Raw genomic sequence first — 12,710 nt, 5'->3', positions numbered from 1 at the left:
GGCTGCACTCTGCCTGGACAGGGGAAGGGAGGGTGGGGTGACTGGAACCAGGGGTGCTGAGAAGCTCTGTGAGGCTGGGGAACAGAACCCTGCCAGCAGAGAGGTCCGTCTGGGTGTCTGCTAGGAGAGGACTGGGGGACAACCTGATGACCTCTTCAAATAGTCCTGCTGGCTGGATCTGGGCATGAGAATTGGGCCAGCTTAGTTGAACTTTCCTCTTGAACCCTCAAGATTTGGGCTTCTGAGAATTGTCTGACTCCACTTAGAGTCTCAGGGAACAGAGGCCTGGCTGTCCCTTCCTGTAACAACCATTTCTGGCCTCAGAACGCCCCTAGACTGACATGGATTTCTGGGCCAAGGTATTGAGCCCTGGATGCAGGAAGAAAGTCTCTCAGAGAGACAAAGTTGAGCTGCCTATCAAGAACCCTGCACTTAATAGTCCAACAAATTCCTTCTAGAGGTCACTCTGCCTGGACACCTGACTGTGGTTTGGGACGAAACAGTACGAGGTCACTCCAGACCCAGGTTGAGGGAGGCAGTTACAGAAAGAAAGGATGACCCTTTCCTTTGACCCTCTGGAGCTCATGCATTAATTGACTAAACACTTATTAAGTACCTGTTAGGTGCTACACCAGGGATGGTAGTTAGCTGGAGTCTGCCGCACTATCCTCTCCAGTTTTCCCATGGCAGACATCAAACTAGATTACAGCACGTTTCCCCACTGAGTCAAGAAGAGTCCTCAGAAGCCTTCTCAATACAGCATCTCAGATAGTGACTAAGGAGTTATTGGCACTGGAAGGTGACTTGAAATCTGTTTCTCGTCCCTATGTTAGACATTTGGGGAAACCCAGAGATTTCTGTTGTAAGATATAAATTTATGTTGGGGTGAACAGAAATATTTCAAGGTGAGAGTGCATTTGGAAAAAAAAATAGCTGATCCCAATGGGAATGGAAGAAGGGGTGATACTCGCATGCATTTGTACATAAAGGACACACACATGCCAGAAGGCATTCAGCCTGTGGCCCCACGTCCTTTGCCTAAGTGACGGAGGGGAGAGGAAACTGAAGGCAGCTCTCCAGGCCTTCCCTTCCCCATGTCCCAAGTCTCCCCCAGGGATGTCACGTGGGGTGTGACTCAGTCCAGAAGTCAAGCGCTGGAAGCCCGGCCTGGTGTCCTGGGACAGGGGAATTTGTCTATCCCAAGCTCATTGGGGCAAATCTGCTGGGCAGGGGAGCACCCTGTGTGGCAGTTCCCTGTAGGACAGGCTTCCTGGAGGTAGCCTCCCATCCTGTGCACTGTATTTACCTCCTTCTGTGACTTAGTTCTGAGTCCCTTTTACCTGGTTTCCTCCTGCAGTTGGGTGGCTCTTGACATGTGGTATTAGCCTGTCCACATGCCAACCCCCATATGATGATGCAGAGCCTATGCTTTTCCCTGTCAGGTCTGGACAAGGGATTCAGGTCCTCTCAAGCCCTCATTTCCACCCATTCTCCTCCACTCATCCTCTGTAGCTGAGGGTTATCTCCAAGGCTTGACCCCAAGAACAGTGGGGAGCCCAGTAGGACACCCTGGCTGCTAGGGTAGAGCAGAGACCCTGAAGCAACTATCTTTTCTCTAGTATCAAAACCAGGCTCCGGCTTCACTCCAAAGCTTATTCTTTCCCCTGTTTTGCCCCTGGGCTCATCATCCTCCCAGGTCCCTGCTCTGACAGTCTCAGAGATATCGCTGATTCCTGTGCTAGAGGCTACTGCTTGGCCTCCAATAGCCCTCTGTCCTTTTTCCCTAGTGACAGATCATAAATGTATTCAGGGCACAGTGGCCCCATCCAAAAGACTCCCTTTCTACCCTTCTTTCCAGCTAGTATTGGCCATGTGCCTAAATTCTGGTCAATGAGAGTGGAGGAAGTGATGTAAGAGAAAGTGTGAGGGTTCTTTAAAGGGAACTGGCTCAGAGGGAAAGTTTTGCCTTCTCTGTTTCCTTCTTCCTGTTGCCTAAAATGTAGAAACAACGGGAGAAGATTCAGCAGCTATTCAGGTTCATGAAGTAACCTTAGAAATGAACACTGTGTGCTAGGATGTTAGAACAGAAAGAGAAGGAGCCTGGGTCCATAGTTATCTAGAGCTGCCTGTCAACCCCGGACTGGCTTCCTCTAGACTTCTTTTAGGGACAAGCACTTTATCTTGGGTTTCTGTTATATTTGGCCATACCTAATCCTAGGTGATCAGTCCTGGGTGTTCATTGGAAGGACTGATGTTGAAGCTGAAACTCCAATACTTCGGCCACTTCATGTGAAGAGTTGACTCATTGGAAAAGACCCTGATGCTGGGAAGGATTGGGGGCAGGAGGAGAAGGGGACGACAGAGGATGAGATGGCTGGATGGCATCACCGACTCGATGGACATGAGTTTGGGTAGACTGCAGGAGTTGGTGATGGACAGGGAGGCCTGGCGTGCTGCGATTCATGGGGTCGCAGAGTCGGACGTGACTGAGCGACTGAACTGAACTGAACTGAATCCTAGGTGATACACTGCTCTTTCTGTTTTCTGCTCCCTTACTGGGAAGTAGTAAAGTCCAGTGGCTCTTTCTCCAATAAACCTCTCTCTTGCAACCTCCTGGTCGCATCTGGTCCTTCCCCCCAGTTCTCACCAAGTCATTACCCAAGTCAAATACTTTTATCTTGTAAAAAGAAACATTACCTCCCCTGGTATACAAGACCTTCCGTCACTGGATTCCTACTTACCTTTCTAGTTATACCTCCTGTGTCCTGTGGTTTAACCAAGCTGATTTCCTAGGATCCCTAGACATCCCATGCTTTCCTACTTCTCTTCCTCTGGTGTTTTTCTATCAAAAGCCTACCCATTATTCAAGCTCATCTCAGAGCTGCTTCCTCCATGGAGCCTTCCCCATGTCTCTGAACTTGGAGTGGTGGCTCTCTCTTGCACTCCCATGGTAGATTGTAGCTATCAAAGTCCGCCTTTCGACTATACTGGAGCCCTAATAGGACCGGATTGAGTCTTGTTCAGTCTCAAATCCCTGAAACAGACTGGCCCAGGGCCTGCACATAGTAGGTCCTTGGTAAGTGTTGGCTTATCAAAGGGACCCCCACCCCCCATCTCTGGCCTCTGCCATGCCCAGGGCCCATGCAACTGTGCAGAAGTGCCCTTCTGAGGTGGGAGACTGGCTCAGCTCCCGATTTGGCTCTCTGTCTCACTGTCTCACGGCTGCTTCTTTGGCACTGGCATCCAGGGAGGGGGACGAGTTGGGGTAGGGCCCGGTCTGACAGATAGACAGGTGCTGCTGCCTGCAGAAACAGAGGTGTCAGGGTTGATGGGGGGTAGCTTGGCTGCTCATTAGATCTGCTAAACTACTGTCACAGGCTCACTCCCCTGCAGTGACAAGGTTCACCTCTCCCTACCTGGGCCCCCCACTTACTTGCCACCCCACCCTCCCTCCTGACAGCACTGACCTATTTGTGTGCTGTGCTCACTCACTAAGCCAAAGGCCACTGGGCGTCAGGGCCATCTCTACAGAATACAAAGCCATTTGTCTTTCTGGAAGGACACCTCTCCCCCACCCCGCCCCCCTGCCCCAGGACTGCTTGCAGCTTTCTGTCACTCCGTAGCTGTAGTCAGAAGAGCCAGGGAGAGAGGGCTGGCTTGGGCCAACCTTGGCCTTGAATGTGGGGGGGGGGGGCTTGGAATCCCTCATGCTTGCAGCAATGAGTTCTACCTAAGTGAAGTCTCAATTAAAACAATAAATCATTACCAGGATAAAGGGGCTGCAGAGGGATGAATCTAAAGGCGAACATGATAGGCTTAGAAATTATAGTGATGATGTGATGATGTTCATTAGACCCCTGGGGAGCAATGACCAGGAATATTGTCAGCCTGGGGGCCAAGTGGTTTGCATGGCTGTGTTTGGGAGGATACACATTCCTTGGAGCTTTTTCACACTAATAAAACACAGTAGTAAGGCAAGTAAAAGTATGATCACTGACGATAAACTGCCGGGCTTCAAATCCCAGGTTGTTTAAGTTCACTAGTAACTGCGCTCCAGCATGTTTTTTCAGTTTTCTGGATCTCAAATTTCATTATCTGTAAAATGAGCATTGGCAGATCTCTTGTGCAGATTATATAAGATGCTATAGGTAAAGCACTCAGCAGAGTTTCCAGCGTGTAGTAAATGCTTATTAAGCTATGATTGTTGTTGCTCAGTTGCTTAGTTGTGTCCAACTCTTTGTGGCCCTGTGGACTGTAGCCCGCCAGACTCCTCTCTCCATCGATTCTCCAGGCAAGAATACTGGAGTGGGTAGCCATTCCCTTCTCCAGAGGATCTTTCTGACCCAGAGATTGAACCCGGATCTCCTGCATTGGCAGGTGGATTCTTTACTGCTGAGCCACCAAGGAAGGGAAGCCCCAGTAAACTGTGATTATCCACCAGAATATAAACACCCAGAGGACAGGGATCCTATCCATACTGATCTTCTTAACATCCCTAGTGGGATGAATCCCAGTGAATGCTTATGGAATGACTAAGTATGCATCTATAGAGTATACTTGGTGAGGACTGGACAATGTCTTTCTCTTTTTCCCTATCTCCCATAATATCTGTTATAAAGCACCCTGCATGCAACAGTTGTTTTTGTTGTTCAGTCACTGTCATGTCTGACTCTTTGCAACCCGGTGAACTGTAGCATTCCAGGCTTCCCTGTCCTTCACTATCTCCCAGAGTTTGCTCAAACTCATGTCCACTGATACAATGATACCATCCAACCATCTCATTCTCTGTCACCCCCTTCTCCTCCTGCCTTCAATCTTTCCCAGCATCTGGGTCTTTTCCAATGAATCAGCTCTTTTCATCAGGTGGGCAAAGTATTGGAGCTTCAGCTTTAGCATCAGTCCATCCAATGAATGTTCAGGATTGATTTCCTTAGGGTTGACTGGTTTGATCTCTTTGCAGTCCAAAGGATTCTCAAGCGTCTTCTCCAGCACTGCAGTTGGAAAGCATCAATTCTTTGGCACTCAGCCTTCTTTATGATTCAACTCTCATATCTGTACATGACTCCTGGAAAAACTATAGCTTTGACAATATGGGCATTTGTTGGCAAAGTGATATCTCTGCTTTTTAATATGCTGTCTAGGTTTGTCACTTTGGCTACCTGATGGGAACAGTCAACTCATTGGAAAACACTCTGATGCTTGGAAAGATTGAAGGCACAAGGAGAATAGGGTGACAGAAGATGAGATTGTTGGATGGCATCACCATTTCAATGGACATGAATTTGGGCAAACTCTGGGATATAGTGAGGGACAGGGAGGCCTGGAGTGCTGCAGTCCATGGGGTTGCAAAGAGTTGTACATGACTATCAACTGAAAACAAAGGTGTGTCATAGCTTTTCTTCCAAAGAGGAAGCATCTTTTAATTTCATGGCTGCAGTCACCATCAACAGTGATTTTGGAGCCCAAGAAAATAAAGTCTGCCACTGTTTCCATTTTTTCCCCATCTATTTGCCATGAAGTGATGGGACCGGATGCCATGATATTCATTTTTTGAATGTTGAGTTTTAAGCCAGCTTTTTCATGCTCCTCTTTCACCTTCATCAGGAGGTTCTTTAGTTCCCCTTCGCTGTCTGCCATTAGAGTGGTATCACCTGCATATCTAAGGTTGTTGATATTGATCCCGGCAATCTTGATTCCAGCTTGCGATTCATCCACCCTGGCTCTTCACATGATGTACCCTGCATATAAGTTAATTAATAATAAGTTTAAGTGCAAACTTTCCCTGCAATTTTGGAAGGTATTTCATTTTATATAATTGAGCATACGTAAAAGATCTTAACTAAGTAATATCTACATTTCTAAGATTTCTCAATCTTTCAGAGTTTCTCCTAGGTCCTGGCTAAGTCACTCCCCCCAGAGCTCATCAGTTTGACCCAATATAAGACGCTGTGGGAAGGATTTAGGACAGGATGCTGGGAGAGCTAGATCCTGTTCTGAGATCTTTGATAGTTCTGTTGTTTGACCCTGGGTAAGTCACTTCCCAGTTACCTCACTCCACCTAGGTAACGACTTGTTTTCTCATCTGTGCCAACCATCTGCTTCCAAGCAATCATTTTCCATGCAGAAGTCTCATCAGAAAAGACCTAGGTGGAGCTCATAGAAAAACCCTCCTCCATAGCAACATAACCTACTTCAGCTTTACCCCATGTATCATCCTTCAGCCGGCTATAGCCTCACCCTAGTATTGGAGCCTGGAAAACCAAGGATGCTTTCTCTGTGGAGTCTATGGTTTTGTTGCCTTTGAATTCTACAGAAAAGAATTTTTTGTTGCCTTTGAATTCTACTTGTTTTCTCAAGACTCATGGAGTCACCTGCCCAAACTTGCAGTTATGCATGTCCAAGGATGCCTCTGCTCTAAGTTCTCTACCCTCCCAGCTCCCTGGGGACTTTGTGGCCCAAGTGGTGGGGTGGCTATGAGCCTGGACAAGGCAGGGAGCAATGGGGAGCACCCTGATTTCCCAGGATTAAGCTCTGTAGTGTGACTTCTGGTCAACTACTTTCTAAGTCTGCTTTATTATTGATAAAATAGGGATTATGATAGATACTTCAGAGTGTCCTGTTAAGAGCAAATGAGGTAATGAGAATGAAAAAGAGGTTGCAGGCTGTAAATTGCTGGGTGGTAATAAGAGGTGCATGAGATGCTGATACGAAGGAAGTTGTCTGGCCTTCTGGGGGCGGGGCAGCCCCCTTGGAGCCATCAGCTCGCTCTGATAGAACTTATAGCCTCCTCCAGGCAGCTCCTCCCCATCCCCTAGAGCTCTCCATTACAGTTTAATCCACCTAATTGAAAAACTGCTGGATCAGGCAGGGAATTTATCAAAGGGAAGGAGAGGAAAGCCTACTGCCATTTGGCTCTCTATGCCTTTGTCCTTTTAAATTCTGGTAGATAATTCCATTTCTGCATTAAGAGCAAGACTGGGATTTTGCATAAGAAGGAGGGACAGGTGGAGGAAAGGGAGAGAGAAAGAGGGGGAGGAAGGCATGAGGCCAGAGACTGGGAGAGAGCTGAGGCTGTTTGGACCTAGGGCGGACCTGTTAAAGGCTTTCTTGGGCAGGAGTGGCCATGGCAGTGGCAGAAAGCAGCCAAGGCAGAAAGGGTGAGGCTGGAGGGGGGCACTGCCTGGCTGAGAATGCAGCTTGCTGAGAAAGTCGGGGGATGTGATGCTAGGCAATTTCAGCTCCTCTGCCTCCCAGAGACCAAGAGGCTCAGGCTGCCCTGGAGCTAGCTTCGACATGCCACTCTCTGCACAGAAGTCAATGTAAGTCTAGGCACTTCTTAAGAGATTCTGCCCCACTTTCAGGGAAAGTGGAGGGGATGGTGGCAGAGGCCTGATCAAGAATTTTTCCAGCAGGATCCAGCCTATCCGGACACAGGGAAAGCATAATGTCCAGGGCAAAGGAGTGGGGGTTCTAGGCATTAGGACAAGAACAGGATGAAGGGGAAACACAGAGAATGAAAAGGGTGGGGTGACACCTAGTGTTTATATAGCGTGTGCATGCTAGGTTGTGTCCGACTCTTTGCGACCCCATGGACTATAACCTGCCAGGCTCCTCTGTCCCTGGGATTCTCCAGGCAAGAATACTGGAGTGGATTGCCATTTCCTCCTCCAGGGGATCTTCCTGACTCGGGGATTGAACCCACATTGCTTGCATCTCCTGCATTGGCAGGCAGATTTTTTACCACTGTGCCATGCTGGATGCCATTTTTGAACTGAAAATTACATCCCCAAGAACTCTAAGAGGTTTTATCCAAGGTTATTATCAGTTGCACCTTATGACGGAAGAAACTGCCCTGGAGTAATTCAGTGCGAGTGAGTGGGGTAGGCTGAGGCTTCAAGGGTGGGAGATGAGTGGGCTCAGCACAGAGAGGCTAGGGCAGGCAGGGACAGTGCAAGCTGAGTGGGACAGATAGGGGGCACGGATGAGAAATTCTCCATAAAGAAAGAGCACTGTCCTCTGTATGGCTGGACTCACGTGTTCACGTACCTGGCAGCATGGGCATGCCGAGTAGTAAGGCATGGTCCCCACCCTTGAGGACCTTGCAATTCAGAGGGGAAGAGAGATGAGCACAAGAGCACATGGATAAATATAACGCAGCGCTGGGGGCTGGGGGAGGCATGTGCACGGCACTGTGGGAATCCCGGGGGAAAGCTCTTGATTAGTTTCCTGATGATGGGAGAGGTGCCAGGAAAAGCTTCACAGAAGAGGTGGAACTGCTCCCATAGAGAGTTGAGAGATTGATTTCTAGGGGGTTGATACAGGTCAGTTTTCTTCCAAAAGAAAGGAATGTCTGCTGTGTGCTTCAATATGTTATCAGATACAGTTCTCATCGTGGCTCTTGTGAGTCTTCATTCTTGCCCCCATTTCACAGAGGGAAATACCTAACTAACAAGGAAATGTGGATTGTGGCTTTCCCACCTCAATCCACTGTCTGAAACAGCTTCATGACAATAGGTCTTCTTGTCCAAAGGGGCTTTCATTTCCCACAAAGGGTCTGTAGCAACCAAGAAAAATGCCAGCACCTTGGACAGGGCCAAGGGCCCAGTCAGGGTCCAGAGCTCAGCTATCTGCTGATGTAGTCCAGGGCCATGGCCAGGACCTTTCCAAAACCCAGGGACCATGGCATGGACACTATCATTTCTAAGATGATATAATTTGGGGGTACCAGTGAATCAGCTCACAGACTACTGGGCTGATCTGTGACTGTGGTGTATGGGTACAGATCTGCTGAAGCAGAGGGGATTAAGAAATGTGTTTCTGGGAATTCCCTGGTGGCCCAGTGGTTAAGATTCGGCATTTTCACTGTTGTGGCTCGGATTCAATCCCTGGTCAGAGAACTAAGATCCCGCATGCCATGTAGCGAGCCAAAAAATAATAAAAAAAAGTGTTTCTGAGGGATTCCAGGCTATTTTGTCCCCATTTTCCCAAAGATATATTGCCTTTGAGAGTCTGGGAGAAGCTTAAAAGACCTTGTAACTTGCAAATATGTTAAGAGAGTACGATAGGTTAGGTGCATCTTAGAAGGTAAATAGGAAAGGTCTGAAGACCCACCTCCCAGGGAGGGTGGGCTGGGGTCTGCTGGAGTAAGGGGTCCTGTGGCAACTGAGGAGCAGCGTGGGAGGTCAGGAGTGGGTGGGGAAGAATTTTGCCTCTGGCTGGAAGCTGTGCTGGAGCCAGGGTGGGATGGAAATCTTTGTCAGTGAATTCCCCATTCCCAGGAATTCTGTAAAAGGCAAAGGGTGTACACACACATGCTAGGAGACAGCAGAACTGAAGAACACACATGTACATACATGCACAGAAATGTATGGAGGGCGGGCCTATTTGCACTTTTATCCACATACATGTTATTGTCTGGTCCTTACAGGATGGTGTCTGAAGGCCAAGAGTGGTGATGATTTTCAGCTTTCTAGGTCTTATGTACTATCTCTTTTTGCTGTAATTGTCGTGTCCCACTCTTTCGACGCCATGGACTGCAGCATGCCAGGCTCCTCTTTTGATCCCGCCTGAAAACCCTATGAGGCAGAAAACATTCTTTCCATTTCTAAGATGAGAAAACTGAGGCATGAGTAGGGTTAAACAACTTGCCCAGAGTTGTAGTGTTAATAGGAGCACAACTGGGACTCGGGAGACCAAGTTCTTTTAATTCCATGTCGAGAGTCTCTTCTACTGCATCTCAGATGAAGCCAATAAATAGTTCCACCACCCTCACCCCTATGGCCCATAAGAACTTCTCAGGGCTCATGAAGAGTCTGCCCAATGGGAGTCTGGCCAGTGCATTTGGGAGAATTTCTCTAAAGAGGACAGACCCTGGAGAAGTTACACTTCGGTTTGAATGTTTGTACTTCCTCCGTAGCTGTGTGACCTTGGGCAAATTCATCAGCTTCCCTGAGCCAACATTTTCTCAGCTGCAAGATGGGAATAACAAAATCTACCCCACGAATTGTATGAAATAAGAGGAAACACATGAGTTACAGAGGATTGTTTACCTGAATGTCCAGGAGGCCCTGTCCTGTTCCACGAGGGATGAGGTCTGCCAGGCAGATGGTTGTGAGGGTCAGTGGGGTGGTGGGAGTGGACGAGAGGTGGTGGCAAGGGGACTTTGGAGGGTCTTTGCTGACCTGGGGGCTTGACTTCTTTCAGACCTCAGAGGACCACATGGAGATGTCCCGTCCAAGCTGAGGCCAGCTCTCGGAGGCAGCGCCCAGGACTTGCAGGGTGGTCTCATGGTGTTTTGTTCCTGGAACCCCAGGGTAGGTGAAGAGACACCCCACACCAAGTTCTGCTTGGGGCCCTGCCTGCCATCAGCAGGCAAGACACAGGACCGCTGGGTAGGCAGCGGTGTGTGTGAGGTGATTACTCCTTTAATGTTTAATGTGCCGAAAAACCATTAGACCCCGAAATGGACAAGTTCTCAGTTGGTAACTTTAATTATTGTTAAGACTCGGTCACGCCTGCTTATTAGCAATTATGCATGGCATCTCCCAGGGTGCTGTGGGCCTTCCCGTTTTTCTTGCTTCTCCAGGGGACAGCAGGTTTGTGGACTGCTGCCTTCAGGAGCCCGCAAGAGCAGCACTAACCACACGGGTGGTTCCTGTTGCTCCCTCCGTAGCCTGGACTTTTCCCTGCCTGCGTGCTCAGTCGTGTCTGACTCTTTGCAACCCCGTGGACTGTAGCCCACCAGGCTCCTCTGTCCATGGGATTTCCCAGGCAAGAATACTGGAGTGGGTAGCCATTTCCTTCTCCAGGGGATCTTCCTGACCCAGGGATCGAACCCATGTCTCCTACATCTCCTGTACTGGCAGGTGGATTCTTTACCACTGTACCACCTGGGAAGCCCAGCCTGGACTTGCTTAGGAGAAAAGAGGGCCATCTGCTTCTTCTTGGAGGGCAGAAAGGGAAGGGCCTCCCAGCATATACTGGGAAAACCTGAGTGGGGCAAACTGCACAGCACAATTCCCCTTACAATATTCTTTTCCTTCTGTCAATATTACCTCTTTCCTTCTATCACCAGCTCCGTTTTATAGATAAGGAAAGTGAGCCTTAGAAAGATTAAGTAATAGCAGTCACCTCTTAGTATGCCCAGCTGGTATGCATCTCCTTCTTACAGGACTGCCCACTGAAACCTTGGAGCTGACTGCCATGAAACGACCATATTCCCTTTCCCCCACCCCTCCCCTCTCTCTGCCTCCATAGCTGCCTGTACCAGGCTGGATTCCTGACCAAGCTGGGCCGCCCAGAGGCTGTTTCCTGGAAATGGAGAGCTGGGACCCAGTTAGTTGAATGGAGATGGGGAAGGAGGTTGGATGGACACAGATATGATGGAGAACCAGGAACCTGGGTGGACCAGTTAGAATAGTATACAAAGAAAGCCAGTTTCTAGAGAGTGACACTAGAAATAGATTCACAGAGGCAGAGAGAGAGAGAGAATATGAATGTGAAGCCACAGCAAAGAGCATGGGGAACAGCAGAAGGTCCACATCCCTGGTTCTTTACCCTGGTTAATTTCCTTACAAGGCCTGACTCTGCTTCCTCCCCTCTGGCTCCCTCTGTATCTTTCTGATAAAATCCCCTCACTTGCTTGAGGTAGTTTCCTATCCCTTAGTGAGCTCAGACAGAACCATCTGAGGCCAGCCCTGGTGGTCAGCTGGAGATTAGAGGGCTTTAGTGTCCATTCAGACTGCTGGGGTCAGCTGGGCTCCTGGAGAACTGTGGGTGCAGCTCTGATTCCAGGCTAGGAGAAGGGGGCAAAGATGTAGTCGCATGTCACCACAGATCACCAGTAATGTCCTTCATCCCCTGGAGAATCTTCCAGAAAGCCACCCTGGTTTTCTCCTACCACCCTTTGCCCAACCCAGGAATCCTGTTGGGATGTTCAGGCGAATGGCTGAGTGATGCCATTTGCTGACAGCCATGCCTCTGGCCCCGATTTTCAAGGAAGGGAGGGGGAAAAAAAACAGAAGGGAAAACGTGAATATGAGTAATGGGCCTGGAATGAGGCATATGAGATAACACTGAATAATAACGCGTCAAAAACTACAAGATGTATTTTTTTTATTTCCCAGTGGAGTTTCCATTGTGCTAATCCATCACTGTAGAGCAGGCAAGATTATGCTTCCCCCAAAAAACTCTGGGAGATAAATGTGAGTAAATTAGGGTTTATTATATTATTTGGGGAGATATAATTTCCAAGCGGGCCCTTATTAAATTACTTCCTTTGGTGCTGACACCTCCTGCCTGGGTCTGTGTACTTTCGCTCCACTTCCCTCTCTGAGGCTGCTTTGTATTTTAATGTCTCTCGTCATTTTTCAGTAGGGGCGGGGTGGCAATGGAGAGAGCTGGAAGGGAGTGCTGAGTCACTGCCGCTGGTCTGAGCTTCTTCCTTGCTGGCCTTCCTATGACCACAGAACCACAGCCTCATATAACATTGATGCTGGAAAAATTATAGGAATACCCAGCCTACGCCCTCATTTCACAGAAGGGGAAACTGAGGTCCAAGGAAGAAAAGTGAGTTGCATTAGATCACACAAATGGATGGGGACAGAGTTGAGACTGACACCTCAGGTGCTCACTCCCAGGCCACTTCTCGTTCTTTGCATGGGGTCCTTTTGGCTTATCCGTCTTTTTGGCTAAGGACAGCTTCAAGTCCA

At 48.7% G+C, this 12,710-nt stretch overlaps 1 protein-coding gene across 3 annotated transcripts in view; it reads left to right on the top strand.

The window, feature by feature from the left end:
* Positions 1 to 12,710, top strand: part of BUD13 (BUD13 spliceosome associated protein) — a 310,128-nt gene that overhangs the window by 156,898 nt on the left and 140,520 nt on the right. For 2 of the 3 annotated variants that reach the window (XR_014070012.1, XM_081546416.1), the window contains exon 10: positions 10,204 to 10,313. Coding sequence is in view for 2 of the 3 variants with exons in the window: in XM_081546416.1 (XP_081402542.1) it covers positions 10,204 to 10,313 (110 nt within the window). In the remaining variant the exon portion in view is untranslated. Of the gene's footprint in view, positions 1 to 10,203; positions 10,314 to 10,672; positions 12,286 to 12,710 lie in introns of those variants that run through there. The other variant, XM_081546414.1, reaches the window with a different exon arrangement.

The sequence above is a fragment of the Giraffa tippelskirchi genome, chromosome 11, assembly GCF_054371585.1.
Source record: "Giraffa tippelskirchi isolate mGirTip1 chromosome 11, T2T-mGirTip1v1.2.pri, whole genome shotgun sequence".
In the NCBI taxonomy this organism is placed as follows: domain Eukaryota; kingdom Metazoa; phylum Chordata; class Mammalia; order Artiodactyla; family Giraffidae; genus Giraffa; species Giraffa tippelskirchi.
The sequence above is the reverse complement of the archived record's forward strand: the minus strand, read 5'-3'. Positions and strand labels throughout refer to the sequence as shown.